The 15,825-nt window shown below is 43.2% G+C and overlaps 1 protein-coding gene across 8 annotated transcripts in view; it reads left to right on the top strand.

Annotated features, from left to right (window-relative positions):
• LOC143933935 (protein kinase C and casein kinase substrate in neurons protein 1-like) overlaps positions 1-15,825 on the top strand; it is a 230,480-nt gene that overhangs the window by 103,469 nt on the left and 111,186 nt on the right. For 6 of the 8 annotated variants that reach the window (XM_077457103.1, XM_077457109.1, XM_077457110.1 and 3 more), the window contains exon 2: positions 10,938-11,028. In XM_077457103.1, coding sequence (XP_077313229.1) covers positions 10,969-11,028 — 60 coding nt within the window. In that variant the 5' untranslated portion in view covers positions 10,938-10,968. Of the gene's footprint in view, positions 1-3,393; positions 3,527-6,103; positions 6,219-10,937; positions 11,029-15,825 lie in introns of those variants that run through there. The other 2 variants (XM_077457104.1, XM_077457105.1) reach the window with 2 other exon arrangements.

Raw genomic sequence — 15,825 nt, forward strand, 5'->3', positions numbered from 1 at the left:
GGGTAAGATGTAACTGGCAGTGTAGCCTTTCGGCTTCGCGCCGGGAACCCTACTGCGCATGCGTGCGGCCTGCTCCTCTTTTCTACTGGCCCAGTGACAGGGGGAGGAGGAGGGAGCCCCAGCCATGAGGTCAATAGCCACGGCTGAGGCTCCCAGAAGTGGGAAAGGATACCTGTCAAAGACAGGTATCCTGTCCCTCCTTCCCCTGAAAGGTGCCAATTGTGGCACCAGAGGGGGGGGAGGAATCAGATGAGTGGAAGTTCCACTTTTTGGTGGAACTCCGCTTTAAAGAGAACCTGTCATAAAGGCATTATATATCACAGAGATTTTTTGCCCTCTATATCGGGGGTCATCAACCCTGTCCTCAGGGTCCACTAACAGGCCAGGTTTTATATATTACCTTGGGGAGATGCAGACTAGAATACTGCAATCACTGAGCATCAAATGATATCACCTGTGATGTATTTCAGTTATCTTGCAAACCTGGCCTGTTAGTGGGCCCTGAGGACAGGGTTGATGACCACTGCTCTATATGATATAAATAAAGTTTTAGTATTAAAAAATTTTCAAAGAAAAGGTTACACTCAAGCACTTACAAACATCCTCCCACCAGCCCAAAAAATATTTTTTTTTGTTTTGCACGTGAACCTAAACACAAGTTGGAATGCCTATGTGCAAAAACTTTGGTTATATTACACATGTTATATATCGTTGTGCATGTGCATGCTGGCATAATAGCAATAACTCTAGCGCCAATACTCAAAGCTTACTCTAAAGTGATGACCTGTAGGGGCTTTTTAAAGTGTCTCCCATGGAAATTATAGAGTACTAAAGTTTGTTGTCCTTTTGCGGGCACACACAATATTAAAACTTGACTTGTTGGGTATTTATTTACTCGATTCAACTTTATCTTTTATTTTTTTTAAATGGGTAATATATTGCTTTTGTGTTAGCTAAAATTAACTTTAGTGTATTTTTTTCAAAAAAATTGAGCTTGATAAACCATTGGATAAATACAGTATCATGTGACAAAAAAAAGGGGTTACACCAACATTTTAATTTTAATTTTGTTTTGGCTAGATTAGGAAGATACTCTATTTGGGGATAAATCTCACCTCCTTACTCACAACACTGTACTCCAATGATATTCTGAGGTGGTCTAACATTACTTTTCCATCTTGGCTCAGGAGAATATATTACATTAAAATAAAATTTTCTAGCCAAACAATTATATTTATTTAAAATGCTTCCAATTCCTATATTAAATATTAATTATATTAACTATATTAATTATATATATATATTATATATATTATATTATATTATTATATTATTATATTATATTATTATATTATTATATTATTATATTATATATATATTATATTATATATATTATATATATTATATTAATTATATTAACTATATTAAATATTAATTATATTAGAGGATTAAGGATGAGCCCAACATTTTATTAAACTTGCTTTCTTCATAGAATTTTAGTCGGTTTATAATTTATTGAAATTTCAGAGAGATTGCACCTTAAATTACCCTTGTGCAAGGTGATGTTTTAAAAAAATGCCCGCATTTAGAAAACACTCATGATAACTATGAAATCACTGCATGCCTTTGAGACAGTAATGAATAAAGGAAAATGTGGATGCAGCAAACTCAAACAGAGAAAAAAAGAGTCTTACCGTGGCACCATCCCCATAGTTTCAAATTCCATACAATGTAAATCCCCCTAATGAAGGAAGGCCGGGATCCAAAGCTATTCCTTCTCTAGGGAAGGGACTATAAATGTAAAACCAAACAATATATACAACATACCCTCAAGTCATTTTATTGTATCTTGTTTAAAGATGCCATCTAGATTAAAATCAACAGTACAAAACATTCAGACAAATGTACATACGTATAGCAAGTGTGTGACATCTGATTCATTTCACTACATATGCCTCTTAAGGATACACACTCTAAAGATGGCAGCCAAGTAAAGTGACTTAAACAATTAAAAAGACAAAATCCTATGCATAACCCTCCATCCCAGGGTAGGAACCTGTAAAGTTGCCCAGAAGCCCCACACTTACAGGCCAAGAAGGTGGGATTACATATCTAAAACACTTTATATCCAGGATGACACCGTCCCAAAAGATTAATAGATAAAGACTCTTGAGATGGACATCCAAGACAAATGGATGGCTGAACCCACTATACTTCACTTTAAACGTCTGCCATAGACTGTGTTTGCCTCATACACTGGGCCCCACTTTTTGCACAGAGCTTCTCCACAGGTTAATTTAGTTATGGCGCAGAGTGTTTATTCTGTTACTTTTTATCATATAATGTGGAATCATAATAATGCATGCTGTAATGAAAACACAATACGCATTAATGTGCAGCATAATGACAAATTTAAAGAGGAGGTCCAGCACCCCCCCCCCCCCCACAAAAAAATATAAGTCAGCAGCTACAAATACTGCAGCTGCCGACTTTTAATATATGGACACTTACCTGTTCAGGGAGTCCAGGATGTCGGCACCACAGCCGATCTTCGGATCAGCTGTTAGGTGCAACCACCGCCATTCCTGGTAAGGGAACCCAGCAGTGAAGCCTTTTGACTTCACAGCCAGCTCCCTACTGCACGTGAACGAAGCTTTCTAATTGGTCCGGCACTGGAAGAAGGAGGAGGGGGCTGAATATCTGGGAGATGGGGCCACGGTGCCATCTCACAGAAGTGGGGAACAGTACCTGTGAAAAACAGGCACCTGTTCCCTCCTCCCCCCTTAAAGGTGCCGAATGTAGCACTGGAGGGGGGAGGAGAGGGATAAGCGAAAGTTACACTTTTGAGTGGAACTCCGCTTTAAGAAAAAAAGCCCCCAATAACAACACACAAAAAAGAAGGCAACAAAGGCGGTAACTGTTTAAGTGCAAGCAATCAAACTTGTTGCTGTTGTAGATTAAATTAACAACTGTGAACTTGACAAGACTGCACCATGGCAATTTACAAATGAAAGGGCAGTTTGCTAACTGACAATGCAGTTTGTAATTTCTGTCTATCCTTTCCCTACTGCAAATATATTAAACCACAAATTTCAAATAAACAGGATTTGCTGCAAAACCAAGGCCATGGAGAAATCCAAACCTCCAGACACCAGCTGAAACCTGAAACATTATATCATGCTGACAGTGAGAATGACCCAGATCAGCTGCTGACATAAGATAGAGTAGACACCACATTTTGAGCAGCCATTCTCAAACAGGATTCTGTGGAACCTGTGCTATGGGTTTCTTGAGCTGTGGCTGGTTGATCTCCCATTCAGTGGTGCCTGCATACTATAGTTCTAGCAGCAGACAACAATTTGATGAACATACCCCCTTCCATCATGCCCAAAGGCTGCATGTAAGGAGGGACTCCGCTGAGGGCACTTGATGTAAGGACAGACTCTGCTGGGGACACCTGATGGCATCTGGTGGCAGGCGACGTGGCTAGTGACACGCTCAGGGCTCCCACTGATTCTGCATTATGGTGAGTTGAATGATTTAATTTTATATTACAATGTAATAATAGAAATAATGCTCTTCAATCATCCTGACACCATAACAACCATGATGCTGGGATGATTGAAGTGCTAACACCAGGTATTTGGAATATCTTTATCTGCTGATTGTTAAACTTTCTAGGAGACACATACAGTATTTCTATTGTTGTGTAGGATCTGAGCCTGCTGTCCCTCCATCCCTCTCTCCCTCCATTCCTTGTTCATCTCAGACGCTAACCACACCACCTTAGAGCCACACCCACTATTTGGCTGAAACCATGCCCGGTTTCACCAAGTGGGAGGGGTCACAAAGAGAGGGGACGGGGTCTGGTGCCCCCCCATCCTAAAACTTCACTCCTACCTCCTTAACTACTTGACCAACTGCCATCCAAGTGCTTCTTATGATACACCCCTGGACCCAGAGATCAGCTTATTAGCAAGCTGTACTAACAAATTGTACATTGTTATTATTATCCAATTTTTAATGGCCAAATGTTGTGGCCATTCTTATTTCCAATGCATTCTCGCATTAAAGATAAAAGTTTGCATTATTAGCAAGCATGTTTTATAGAATTACAATTATTGCAGTGTTTAGGTTACAGTAATTTTTAACGTTACTTTCATATTTTTACAAACTGGCTGTTGGGTATTTAATATAATATAATATAACCCAAAAACTGCACTTAGTGACAATAAAGAAATCTTGGCAGCTGCACTCAATAGTTACCAGAATGCAACAACAAATACAAACGGAGTGAAAAAATTGTTCTAATTGTTCTAATATGGTCTGTGTAAAAATAATAAACACATATTCAACCTTAAAAATATATCAAGTGACACAAATAAACAGATTCATGAAAAACCACACCAAATTTTTCATCTAAATATGCAAAGTGCAACTACCTGCATATAAAAATGCAAAACATCAGATTGTATGTGGCTGTATTCTTTACTACAAAAGTATATGTATATATAAATTATGTGATATATTTAAAGCGATTGTGCATCTGATTTATTTATTAAGTTGTATATGCTTTTTCACAATAATTATTATAGTTGCACTTTGCATATTTAGATGCAAATTTGCTGTGTGTTTTTCATTATTTGTTTATTTGTGTCACTTGGTACATTTTTAAGGTTGAATATGTGTTTATTATTTTTACACAGACCATATTATGACAAGGGAAAAGTATAAATAATAAACAGCATTGACAAACATACAAAAGAGTCTCTGAAAAATGTTAAAGATATTATCTTCGACACCTCAGGTAGGTGTGTTCCTTTAAGTACTCTGTAAGGCGAAACAGCGATATCGGTGTAACATGCTGTTGTTGGAATGCTGGCAACAGAAAAGGAGAGTGAGAGAGAGAGAAAGAAAAAGAAGGGACGCATGATATATATTTTAAAGGGACCACACAGCTTATTTGTGCAACTAATTTTTTATTTAGATTGTATTTAATATAAAGATTTGTATATTAGCAGCTATATTTGACTCGGGTTCATTTAAGCTGGCTATAAACAGTAATATTTTTATTGTAGTGTTTTTTAGAAAATTTGATTGTCAGAACATTATTTGAAAGCCCTTAAAATTTCATCCAGATCTGCTTTTTTGCATGGAATCACAGATGTATTTTACAGGTTTCATTACAATATATTTTGATATGTCAAATTTTATTTCTTCAAGAATTTTTTTTTCCATCCCATTCTTTATAATTTTCCTGTCACTATGGTCGAAAGGAAGCCTCAATTTGACCCAATAATCATTACTGGGCATGGGCGAACATTTCGGAGCAAACTCATGCTCTCCGAACAACCAAATTATAGGGTCGTTCGACCATTTGTTCGGCCCGCCGAACAACCACAATGCACTGCGCCGCCGCAGTGCATTGAAAGCCCTGATTGGCTGAGGCAATGAAAACTTCACCCAGTCAGGGCACAGAGCACTAAAAACAAGGGTGAACAGCGGCGCTAGATATGGTGATAACATAAAATTATATAACAACTGGAATATAGGTATACATAAAATGTGTGTGAATAAGCACACATGATATTAAAACATTTGTTTAAAACATAATGTCCATAAATGATCCGAGATCTTGTATGATTAGCACCTGGAGGCAGCTCCCTTAGAGTGAAGCGATGAGCTCTGTGTAGAAATGGGAACAGAGGGGCGCCAGACTGAGTGCAGTATAAATCATATATTTAATAAAAACAAGTAGTAACTCACAGGTTAAATTAGATGAGTTCAGTATGCAGTGAAAATCGCCAGTCCTGGAGTCTCATAAATGTCTTCCCTTTGCAGCCTGGGGCACTGGTGTGATCTTACAGGGATCCAGAGAATGCTGGGAACCAGGAGGCAGGAAACAAGAAGCAGCTGGTCGTGACTTCACAGGAACAGGAAGTGTGATTATTCACAGTGGCAAGGAATGGTAATGCAGTTGGTCTGATGAAGAAGCTGTAGCTTCGAAATGCATTACCATTCCTTGCCACTGTGAATAATCACACTTCCTGTTCCTGTGAAGTCACGACCAGCTGCTTCTTGTTTCCTGCCTCCTGGTTCCAGGCATTTTCTGGATCCCTGTAAGATCACACCAGTGCCCCAGGCTGCAAAGGGAAGACATTTATGAGACTCCAGGACTGGCGATTTTCACTGCATACTGAACTCATCTAATTTAACCTGTGAGTTACTACTTGTTTTTATTAAATATATGATTTATACTGCACTCAGTCTGGCGCCCCTCTGTCCCCATTCAGGGCACAGAGCACTGTCAGAGCTATGATTGGGTGCTGCCATGTTGACTGTATCCGATCATGACTCATTGCTCTTAATCCCACCCCACACTATAAAAGTATTCATTCCATAGTGGCCATTTGTAGTGTGATAGTGGCTTGGAGAGAAATACAACAGGGTAACTTACTGCAAGTTTAACGCTGTACAGTTTAGTGCGTTATTGCAAGTTTATGTCATATAGTTCTGTGTGTTACTGCAAGTTTAACGCCATATATTTCATCGCGTTACTGCAAGTTTAATGCAGGGATGGATGTGCGGTGAGGTCAGTGGCTGGTGAGGCACTGGCTAGTATCAGAGCCAGATACACACAGGTTACATACGCTGTGATCGTTAGAGCGAGAGCAATAATTCTAGCACTAGACCTCATCGCCTATGGAGATTTTTAGGTACTGAAGTTTTGTACCATTCCACGAATGTGTGAAATTTTAAACAGTGACATGTTAGGTATCTATTTACTTGGTATAACATCATCTTTTACATTATACAGAAAAATTGGGTTATCTTTAGTTTTTTAGTTTTTTTTTATATTCATGAAAGTTTTTTTATTTTTATTTTTAAACGTGTTTGAAAAATTGCTGCGCAAATACTGTGTAACATAAAAAGTTGCAACAACCACCATTTTATTCCCTAGGGTGTCTGCTTGTCTGCTAAAACAATATATATATAAATAGATATATATATAAATATATATATATATATATATATATATATATATATATATATATATATATAATGTTTGGGGGTTCTGAGTAATTTTCTAGCAAACAATTATGATTATTACATGTAGGAGAGAAGTGTCAGAATTGGCCTAGGTGGCAAGGCAAGGGGTTAATTACTAACTAAGTAATATACAAATAATTATTATATATTGTTTTTAAGGTAATTTACTATATTTCCAAAAACTGTACTCAAGCAGGTGGCTTAACGGAGAAATTACCAAAGTTTGAAGTTATAACTCAAACCAGTAATTTCACAGTAAATAGATAAATAATAAATGATTATGTTATAATATATATCATATATATGATTTAGCTTGATTATAACAGTACCTTTTCAACAGCAGAATATTCTCATTCTACCCCTTAACTATGTGAGAAAAACATGGGACCGTGGGTAAATCTTATACCCATAAACCAGGGGTGCCCAACCTTTTTAAAGGGGTTGTAAATCCTTTTTTTTTTTAAATAACCACTTGCTTACTGGGCACTTAAACCACCCTCCTGCCAAGACCAATTTTCAGCTTTTAGCGCTGTCAATCTTTGAACAACAATTATGTGGTCAAACAACACTGCGCCCAAATTAAATTTTTATAATTTTTGTTCCCCACAAATAGAGCTTTCTTTTGGTGGTATTTGATCACCTCTGGGTTTTTCTATTTTTTTTTAAGAAAATTAAAAAGACCAGCATTTAAAAAAAAAAAAATACAAAACTGTTTTATATTTTGATAATGATTTTTGCAAACAGGTAATTTTTCTCCTTCATTGATGTACGCTGATGAGGCTGCACTGATGGGCACTGATAGGCTGCATTCATGGGCACTGATAAGGTGGCACTGGTCACGAATAGGCGGCACTGATGGTCAATAACAGGCGGCACTGGTGGGCACTGTTGAGGTGGCACTGGTGGGCACTGAGAGGTGGCACTTATGGGTGGCACTGAAGGACATTGATAGGTGGCACTGAAGGGCACTAATAGGTGGCACTGATAGCTGGCACTGCTAGGTGGCACTGATGAGGCACTGATTGGCACCACTGGTGGGCATTGATAGGTGGCACTCGGCATTGGTAGGTAGCACTGATTGCTGGCACTTATGCACTGGTGGGCACTGATTTGTGGCACTGTGGGCACTGGCAGGTGGCACTGGCAGGCAGTACTGATGGTCACAGATGAGGCGACTTTGCCTCTTCCTCTTCGCGGTTATCGGCTTTTTTTTCTCCTCGCGCTGTTAGAAAAAAATGTCATTGCATTACTGCAAGTTTAGTGACTGAGAACCTGCCATTGTGGTACAGCATATTCTGCAAACTCGCCGAAGGGGGCAGAATCCACCAGGCCGAAAGGCAAAAGTTGTAGAGCCAGCAGCTTTGACAAGCTTGCATTTAGATGCTGGGCATGTACTGTCAAACTATTTTTCCGCACCTGTTTGTCAGGTGCATATCATTGCAATTTTTGACAGCAAGGCCAATTCTTGCTTTTATCAAGAATACCTCCATAGGGTAAAGGTGTGACCACGGACACCCAAAGAACAATTTTTATGCACCCGTTACTTCTATCCAAAGTCTGTGGTAGAGACATCAGAATTTATCTAAAAAAAAAAGCTTGCAGGAAAAATTAAATTTTTTGGGCTTTATAAATGCAATTATTGCTGCGGCAGCTACTATCCACAGTACAGATGTTCCACTTTACAGGTGGACTAAGGGCCACCCCCCCCCCCCCCCCCCTGGCACTATATTGAAAGGAATTTTTCATTTTTATGCTTTTACTTTAAGCATCAATAAATCACTGCTCATTTAAAAATTACGTTTTTTTACAAACTTTTTTTTCATTGATACATGTCCCCCAGGGCAATAACGGACCCCCATAACCATTGTATGACCAATTACTTGCATAAAAGCCTTCAAAATGGGCACTTTAGATTTTTCATGTTCGGGCCCCATAGATTTCAATGGGGTTTGTTATTCGGTTCCGAATTTTCGCAATGTTCGAAAGTTCTGGTGCGAACCAAACAGGGGGTCATTCGGCCCATCCCTAATCATTAGGGAATTAAACGAACATTGCAAAATTTAATTTTACTAGTGTAAGACCAGCTTTGGTCTTCTTGTTTAAACTATTTCTAAGGAAGGGGGGTAATAGGGTCAAACAGATGACAGGGTGGTCGTCATGTCCCCTACGCTTCCCTATTAATTTGTTGGGAGCCAAGTACTGGGTCACATGGAAGTCCTACCCCGCACAGGCTCTGCTGGACTACCTTAAGCACTTGGTTGCAGAGTCACTTTACACACATACACACACGGGGTACCTCTCTTTTGTGTCATCTTCATCAATGCCCTGGGACAAGGCTAAGGTTGCTGTGGGGGATTACTCGATCTTAAGGCGCACCCCTTACTCTTAGAGCTGAATGTACACATGTACACTAGCACCTCAACTTTTCTCCAATTAATTCTGGGTTCCCCATAAAAATGTACACCTTCTCTGTAGTCTGCATTTAGTAGGGATGTGCTAAGCCATTGTCCACATCCACCTATTATGCAGCGGCACATCAAGCTGGCCAGCAAGCAGTGGCACATCAAGCCGGGCAGTGAGCAGTGGCACAGGCACATCAGGCTGGGCAGTGGGTACAGGCACATCAAGCTGGACAGTGGGCACATCAAGCTGGACAGCGGGCACAAGTAAGGAGGGGCTCCACTAATGGGGACACAGATGTGAGGAGGGCTCCGCTGATGGGGACACAGATGTGAGGAGGGACTCCGCTGCTGTGGGCACCTGATGTAAGAAGGGACTCTGTTGGGGGCACCTGGTGTAAGGACGGACTGCGCTGGGGGCACTTGATGTAAGGACAGACTTTGCTGGGGCACCTGATGTGAGGATGGACTCCGCTGGGTGCACCTGATGTAAGGACACACTCCACTGGGGGCACCTGGTGGCATGTGGTGGCAGGCAATGTGGCAGGTTACACGCTCAGGGCTCCCAGTGATTCTGCATTATGGTGAGTTGAATGATTAAATGTTTATATTACAATGTAATAATAGAAATAATGTGCTTCAATCATCCTGACACCATAATGACCATGGTGCTGGGATGATTGAAGCGCTAACACCAGGTGTTTGGAGTATCTTTATCTGCTGTTTGTTAAACTTTCTGGAATAAACATATTTCTATTGTTGTGTAGGATCTGGGCCTGATGTCTCTCCCTCCCTTTCTCCCTCCCTCTTCCTCCATCCCAGACTCTAACCACACCCCCTTAGAGCCATGCCCCTTTAAGCCACGCCCACTATTTAGCTGAAACCATTCCCCGCCCCTAAGTATAATAAGGGTGTGGCTTATGAGAAGTGGGATGGGTCAGAAAGGAAGGGCAGGGTCTGGAGCCCATCCAGCCTAAAATTTCACCAGTCACCACTATCTAAGATAGAGCAACAGAGACACCCTTGGACAGCAGCATTGTTTGAGTAGTTTTAGATGGTCTATTAGATTTAGATGGGCTTTACATAAGTGACTAAAAACGAAATTTCAAAGAAACATTAAACAAGAATTCTTAACAATTGCTGTTGTATACAGGTTCAATAGTGTGTTATTATTTTACTCTTTAGTCGTAACAGACCTATAGCTTCTTGTGATGATTAAGTATTTAAAATGCAGCTTCATCCCAAAATTTTTTTTTGCTTTTAATGGATGGAGTAGGGAAGGTTTAGAATGGGGGTCGATCTTGATCTACAGGTCGATCATGGCTATAGTGGAGTAGGCACCGTACTGGAAGATGTTGGCGGGCATTAGACCGTATTAAGGTCTAAAAGTAAAGAATCCACAGGTTCATGGGAGGTAAAAATGCAATAGATTGTGCAAAAATTCTTTATTACATTGTTAAAATAAATAAGAATTGTGTTTTTTTGTAGACATCTACTGACAGAAGATTAGAACAAGGCCATGTCAGTGATTTACAGCGAAGTTGCAGGTGATGAAAACACCAATGACAGCTTCTGGATGGTAAGTATAAACAGGGATTTTTAATGGGGTGTGCATTTTACTTAGGAGTATGAGAACCAAATGGGAATATGGGGTTGGATCTCTGAAAATGTTTTAAAAACTGGTAGGTTAAACTACCTGTGATATAGTAACATAGTGCTCCCGCCACCAGCTGCCTGCAGTACATACCCTTCCTATTCCAGTATAATATTTCCCACAAAGCTCGGAATCTTCTGAGCCAGGCCTACGCATGAGCAATAACCCTCTATTAATAATCCTAAGGGGAGATTGTAAAGCCCACTCCAGCAGCACATGAACTCTTCATAGGAATGAATAGAGAGTGTACTGCACACAGGGCCGGGCTATTGGAGCTGCAGCTCCAGGCCCCTTACCTTAAGATAGGCCCATTTAAAAAAAAAATAAAAAAAAACGATTGACTTTGAAGGTCGTGGCTCGGTGACCAGGGGTCACATACAGCCCAAAGGTAGCTTAAGGTCTACCCCACTACGGGGCTCATTGCGCAGCCTGTCAGAAGCTACATAAGGATCGGCTCGTTTAAATACAAGCTGGCAAACTCTGTTTGCAGCAGACTGAGAGGATGAGCTCACAGTGCCTCTCACTTCTTGTCAATGGACAGCTTGGAGCCTGCAGAGTTTGACAGGCAGCACCGCCTGCCAAACTCACTCGCAGTAGCAGCATAGTCCAACAATGTAAAACTGCCATTCAGCAATGTAAAAAAAAAAAAGGGGAGGCGGCAGTAGCACCTCATGAACGCCTGTCAGCTGCTGCTATACCACTTGTTGAAAAGCAATACACCACAGATCACTTTTCACAGGGCAGTAAGCATTATTGCAAATGTGAAAGAAACTTGAAACACATCATCCATTTCACACTCACCACCAACCAGGTCACTCCCCAGCCACTTCCCATGTTAGCCATATCCCTTCAACTTATATCACAGGTGACCATTTACCAACCTGCAGGTGACAGACCCTACTCCAAAAGATATCACCCCCACTCACTGATTGATATCCCTCCATGACCACCTCACAACCCCCTGCTGACAGACCTCTCTCCCCAGCCTGTCCCAACACACCTGCTGACCCGTGGATGGGGGAATCAATCCCGCAGTGTTATTATATTTTGCCAGTGGGGAGCTTTCCCAACCCACACAATACAATTATCAGTGTTGCTAACTATAGCACTGATTGTTTTGGGAAAAACCTGACAGGCTGGTTGTACTCAAGTCGATTAATAGAGCGACTTGTGTATAACCAGCTAGCCCATACATAGATCGACTATAGCTGGTCTCTGCTTAATTGGCTTAATTTCAATTAATGTATGGCCCGCTTAACCACTACGCAGTCCCTAAACATCCTTCCACAAACCTTTAAATTTTTCCTTCCCAGATTCCAACATCCTTCTCACCTGTATATAGTGCCCGCTGTCATATCCTCCATACTCCTCTCTTATACACAGTGCCTGCTGTCATACCCTCCACATCCCTCTCCTGTACATACTGCTCACTGTCATACCCTCCACACTCCTCTCCTGTACATACTGCTCACTGTCATACCCTCCACTCTCCTCTCCTGTACATACTGCTCACTGTCATACCCTCCACACTCCTCTCCTGTACATACTTCTCACTGTCATACCCTCCACATTCCTCCCCTGTACATACTGTTTACTGTCATGCCCTCCACACTCCTCTCCTGTACATACTGCCCATGGTCTTACCCTCCACACTCCTCTCCTGTACATACTGCCCACTGTCATACCCTCCAAACTCCTCTCCTGTACATACTGTACACTGTCATACCCTCCAAACTCCTCTCCTGTACATACTATCCACTGTCATATCCTCCATACTCCTCTCTTGTGCATACTGCTCACTGTCATACCTTCCACATTCTTCTTCTGTACATGCTGCCCACTGTGATACCCTTCACAATCCTCTCCTGTACATACTGCCAACTGTCATACCCTCCACACTTCTCTCCTGTAGATACTACCAACTATCTTTCTCTCCACACTCCTCTCCTGTACATACTGCCCCCATCATACCCTCCACACTCCTCTCCTGTACATAGTGCCCACTGTTATACCCTCCACATTCCTCTCCCTCACCTGTACATACTTCCCACTTGTATACCATAAATACTCCTCCCCTATGCCTCTTACACACAAAAACAGTTCTTTAAAATGATATTGAATATCCTCAATGTTACCAGCTATAGAATGGGCACACTTTTGTTCCATCTTCACCCTGTCTTTCTTTCGGGTTCTGTGCCTTCAGTCACTTGCCTTGGCCGGGCTATATTGCTGTCACTTCCACACATGCTAATTCGCATCCTCTCTCTCTGTAATCCCCCCTCTATATCTAATCCTCCCTGCTTTACCCCTCACCCCCCTCTCTCTCTCATCCTCCCTCTCTATTTAATTTAATTTGTTATAACAAAAACTTGTTTGCATTCTTAATTATTTTATTTTTATTTTTAATAAAAAGCTCCATCATGGGGGGCGTGACCGGAAGTTGAGGTGGACGGACGTGCCTTTGCTGAGCTCCGCCGAGGCCTCTCAGCATCGTCGTCCATCCTTGTCCACCGGGCGTTTTTTCGCCCCGCCAGACTCTCCATCCAGCCGGGGGAAAATCTGAGCTCCGGACGGAGCCGTTATTTTCGGCCGCTCCGACGCCAAAATTGATCCCGGGGCTGCGGGCGGCGAGACAGGCCGGTCTCCGCCGCCATCTTGCGGCCTACTCCGCACCTCGAGACCTCCGGACGGCAGCTTTCGGGACGCATCCCGAGCCGGATCCCACGGCGCCACTCACCACTGGGCCCACAGGACTCCCCCGCCTGGGACAGGGGACTGATGATCGCCCGTCGGAGGTCAGGAGAGGATCCAGCACTACATCCTGAGAGGTGAGACCCGGGGGCCATCTTGGTACACCTGAGGCCTACAGCAGCTCTCTTGCAAACCCCCTCTGGCAGCTGTCTCGCAAATCCTTTCAGGGAGGACACTGTCCCCAATCTCAGTACAGCCTGCCCCCCACTGGATAGCTGTCCACTCGGTCCAAACGCCTCTCTAAGTCCTGCACAAGCTCTAGGCCCCACCAGCGGCCATCTTGGTGCACCCAGTCCCTCCTTCCACCCTCCTGAGGCCCACATCTCTCCAATCTGCACCCTGATTTGTACCTGGTCTCTCCCTGTGACCCATTAGTGCAGTGTTTCCTGGACTCCATCACCGGACTGTCTGCCGCGGATGCGACCTAGTGAGGCCCAACGAGGCCCAGTGAAGCCTGCCAGTTACCACACCTTCCTGCACCAGCGCCTGGCAGGGGGCCTACTTACTGCAACCTGGACACTACAGCTGCCATCTCATCCCCCCACACTCCAAGATCCCAAGACAGCTGAAGTAGAGGCGGGGATTGTGAGCTCCACGGACTGCAGGTGAGGCACTGTCTTAGCCCAGGGGGCCCTTGCTTTCCCCAGACCTCGCCCTGCTGGGTTTTGGACACTCTCCCCATCCCCACGGCTCCACGCCCCTCTCCCCGACCCGGCCTCCTCCTGGGTTCAGGCTCTCCACAGCCTGACTACCGCCCTAGTGGGTTAGAGCTCCGGCTAAGGCCCCTTCTCCAGGCTACACCTGGCTTGGCCTCCGCCATCTCCGCTCGGAGTCTCCGTGGACCATTCCAGGAGGCCCCCCCCCCGATCTGGGTGAAATTGTTTGACCATCAAGGCGGACAGCTACGGTGAGTCCACGGGAGTCGTCTACTCACCAGTCGGCTCTCCCTACACAGCCTCTTCAACAAGCCCCTAAAGAGACATACCCCCTTCTCCTGAGACTTTCATAATTTCAGTTGTTGGAATCAGCGCAAACTAGCAGAACTCATGGGCGACTAACAACGCTGACACCATGTCTTAGTATGGCTTAATATACCGCTCCTTTCCTAAGGGACCCTGCACCGCTTCATAAGCTCTCACATACACAGGGTCATTATCAGCTGCCCCCCGGACCCCTCTGGATACTACATGGGCAAAGTTGGTTTTCAAAAGAATATATATCAAGGCTTTATCCCGCCATCGACCTCCCGTCCTGCACACGTCATGGAGCGATACCTACACAGATCGCAATCTCCAGCCTTACACACGTTGGCAGAACCACTAGAGGCCACCGACCCCCTGCCCTCCACACCTAGCTCTCTTCACAAAGGTGGCTCTACCCAGCAAACAAATCCTGCCGAAGCAATTACGGTAACGGTCCTGGACCTGAAGCTACAGACACTCCTACAGGATTTGACACGCAATATAGCTAAAGAGGTTGGAAAGCTTGCTCAGGAGCTTAGGGGAGAGATCGACCAGCTTGGAGAGCGTACTGCCACTTTGGAATCTAAATTTGATGAGAATGTGCAATACATGCACGTATTGGAGGACGAAAACGCATTTCCAAATACAACTACAACAAGAAGATTTGGAGAATAGAGAACGTCGCTCAAACGTGAGGATTCGTGGAGTCCCTGAAACAGTCAGTGATAAGTTGCGGGTATACTTGCTTGATCTGTTTGTCACTCTGGCTCCGCACATACCAGATATCGATTGGCGTCTAGACAGAGCCCATAGATCTTTGGCCCCTAAACCTCCTCCTGGATCCAATCCAAGGGACATTATAGTCCGTTTCCACTATTATGACAGCAAGGAAGCTTTAACTGCAGCCACACGCAATAAAAATCGCATCGATTTCAAAGGCTCTAAGATCCAGATCTTCAGCGACCTTTCTCCCATCACCTTGGCCAAAAGGCGCAACCTCCGACCAATC

Source organism: Lithobates pipiens, unplaced genomic scaffold (genome assembly GCF_037356315.1).
Source record: "Lithobates pipiens isolate NorthernLeopardFrog02 unplaced genomic scaffold, aLitPip1_a1.2 Scaffold_27, whole genome shotgun sequence".
In the NCBI taxonomy this organism is placed as follows: Eukaryota; Metazoa; Chordata; class Amphibia; order Anura; family Ranidae; genus Lithobates; species Lithobates pipiens.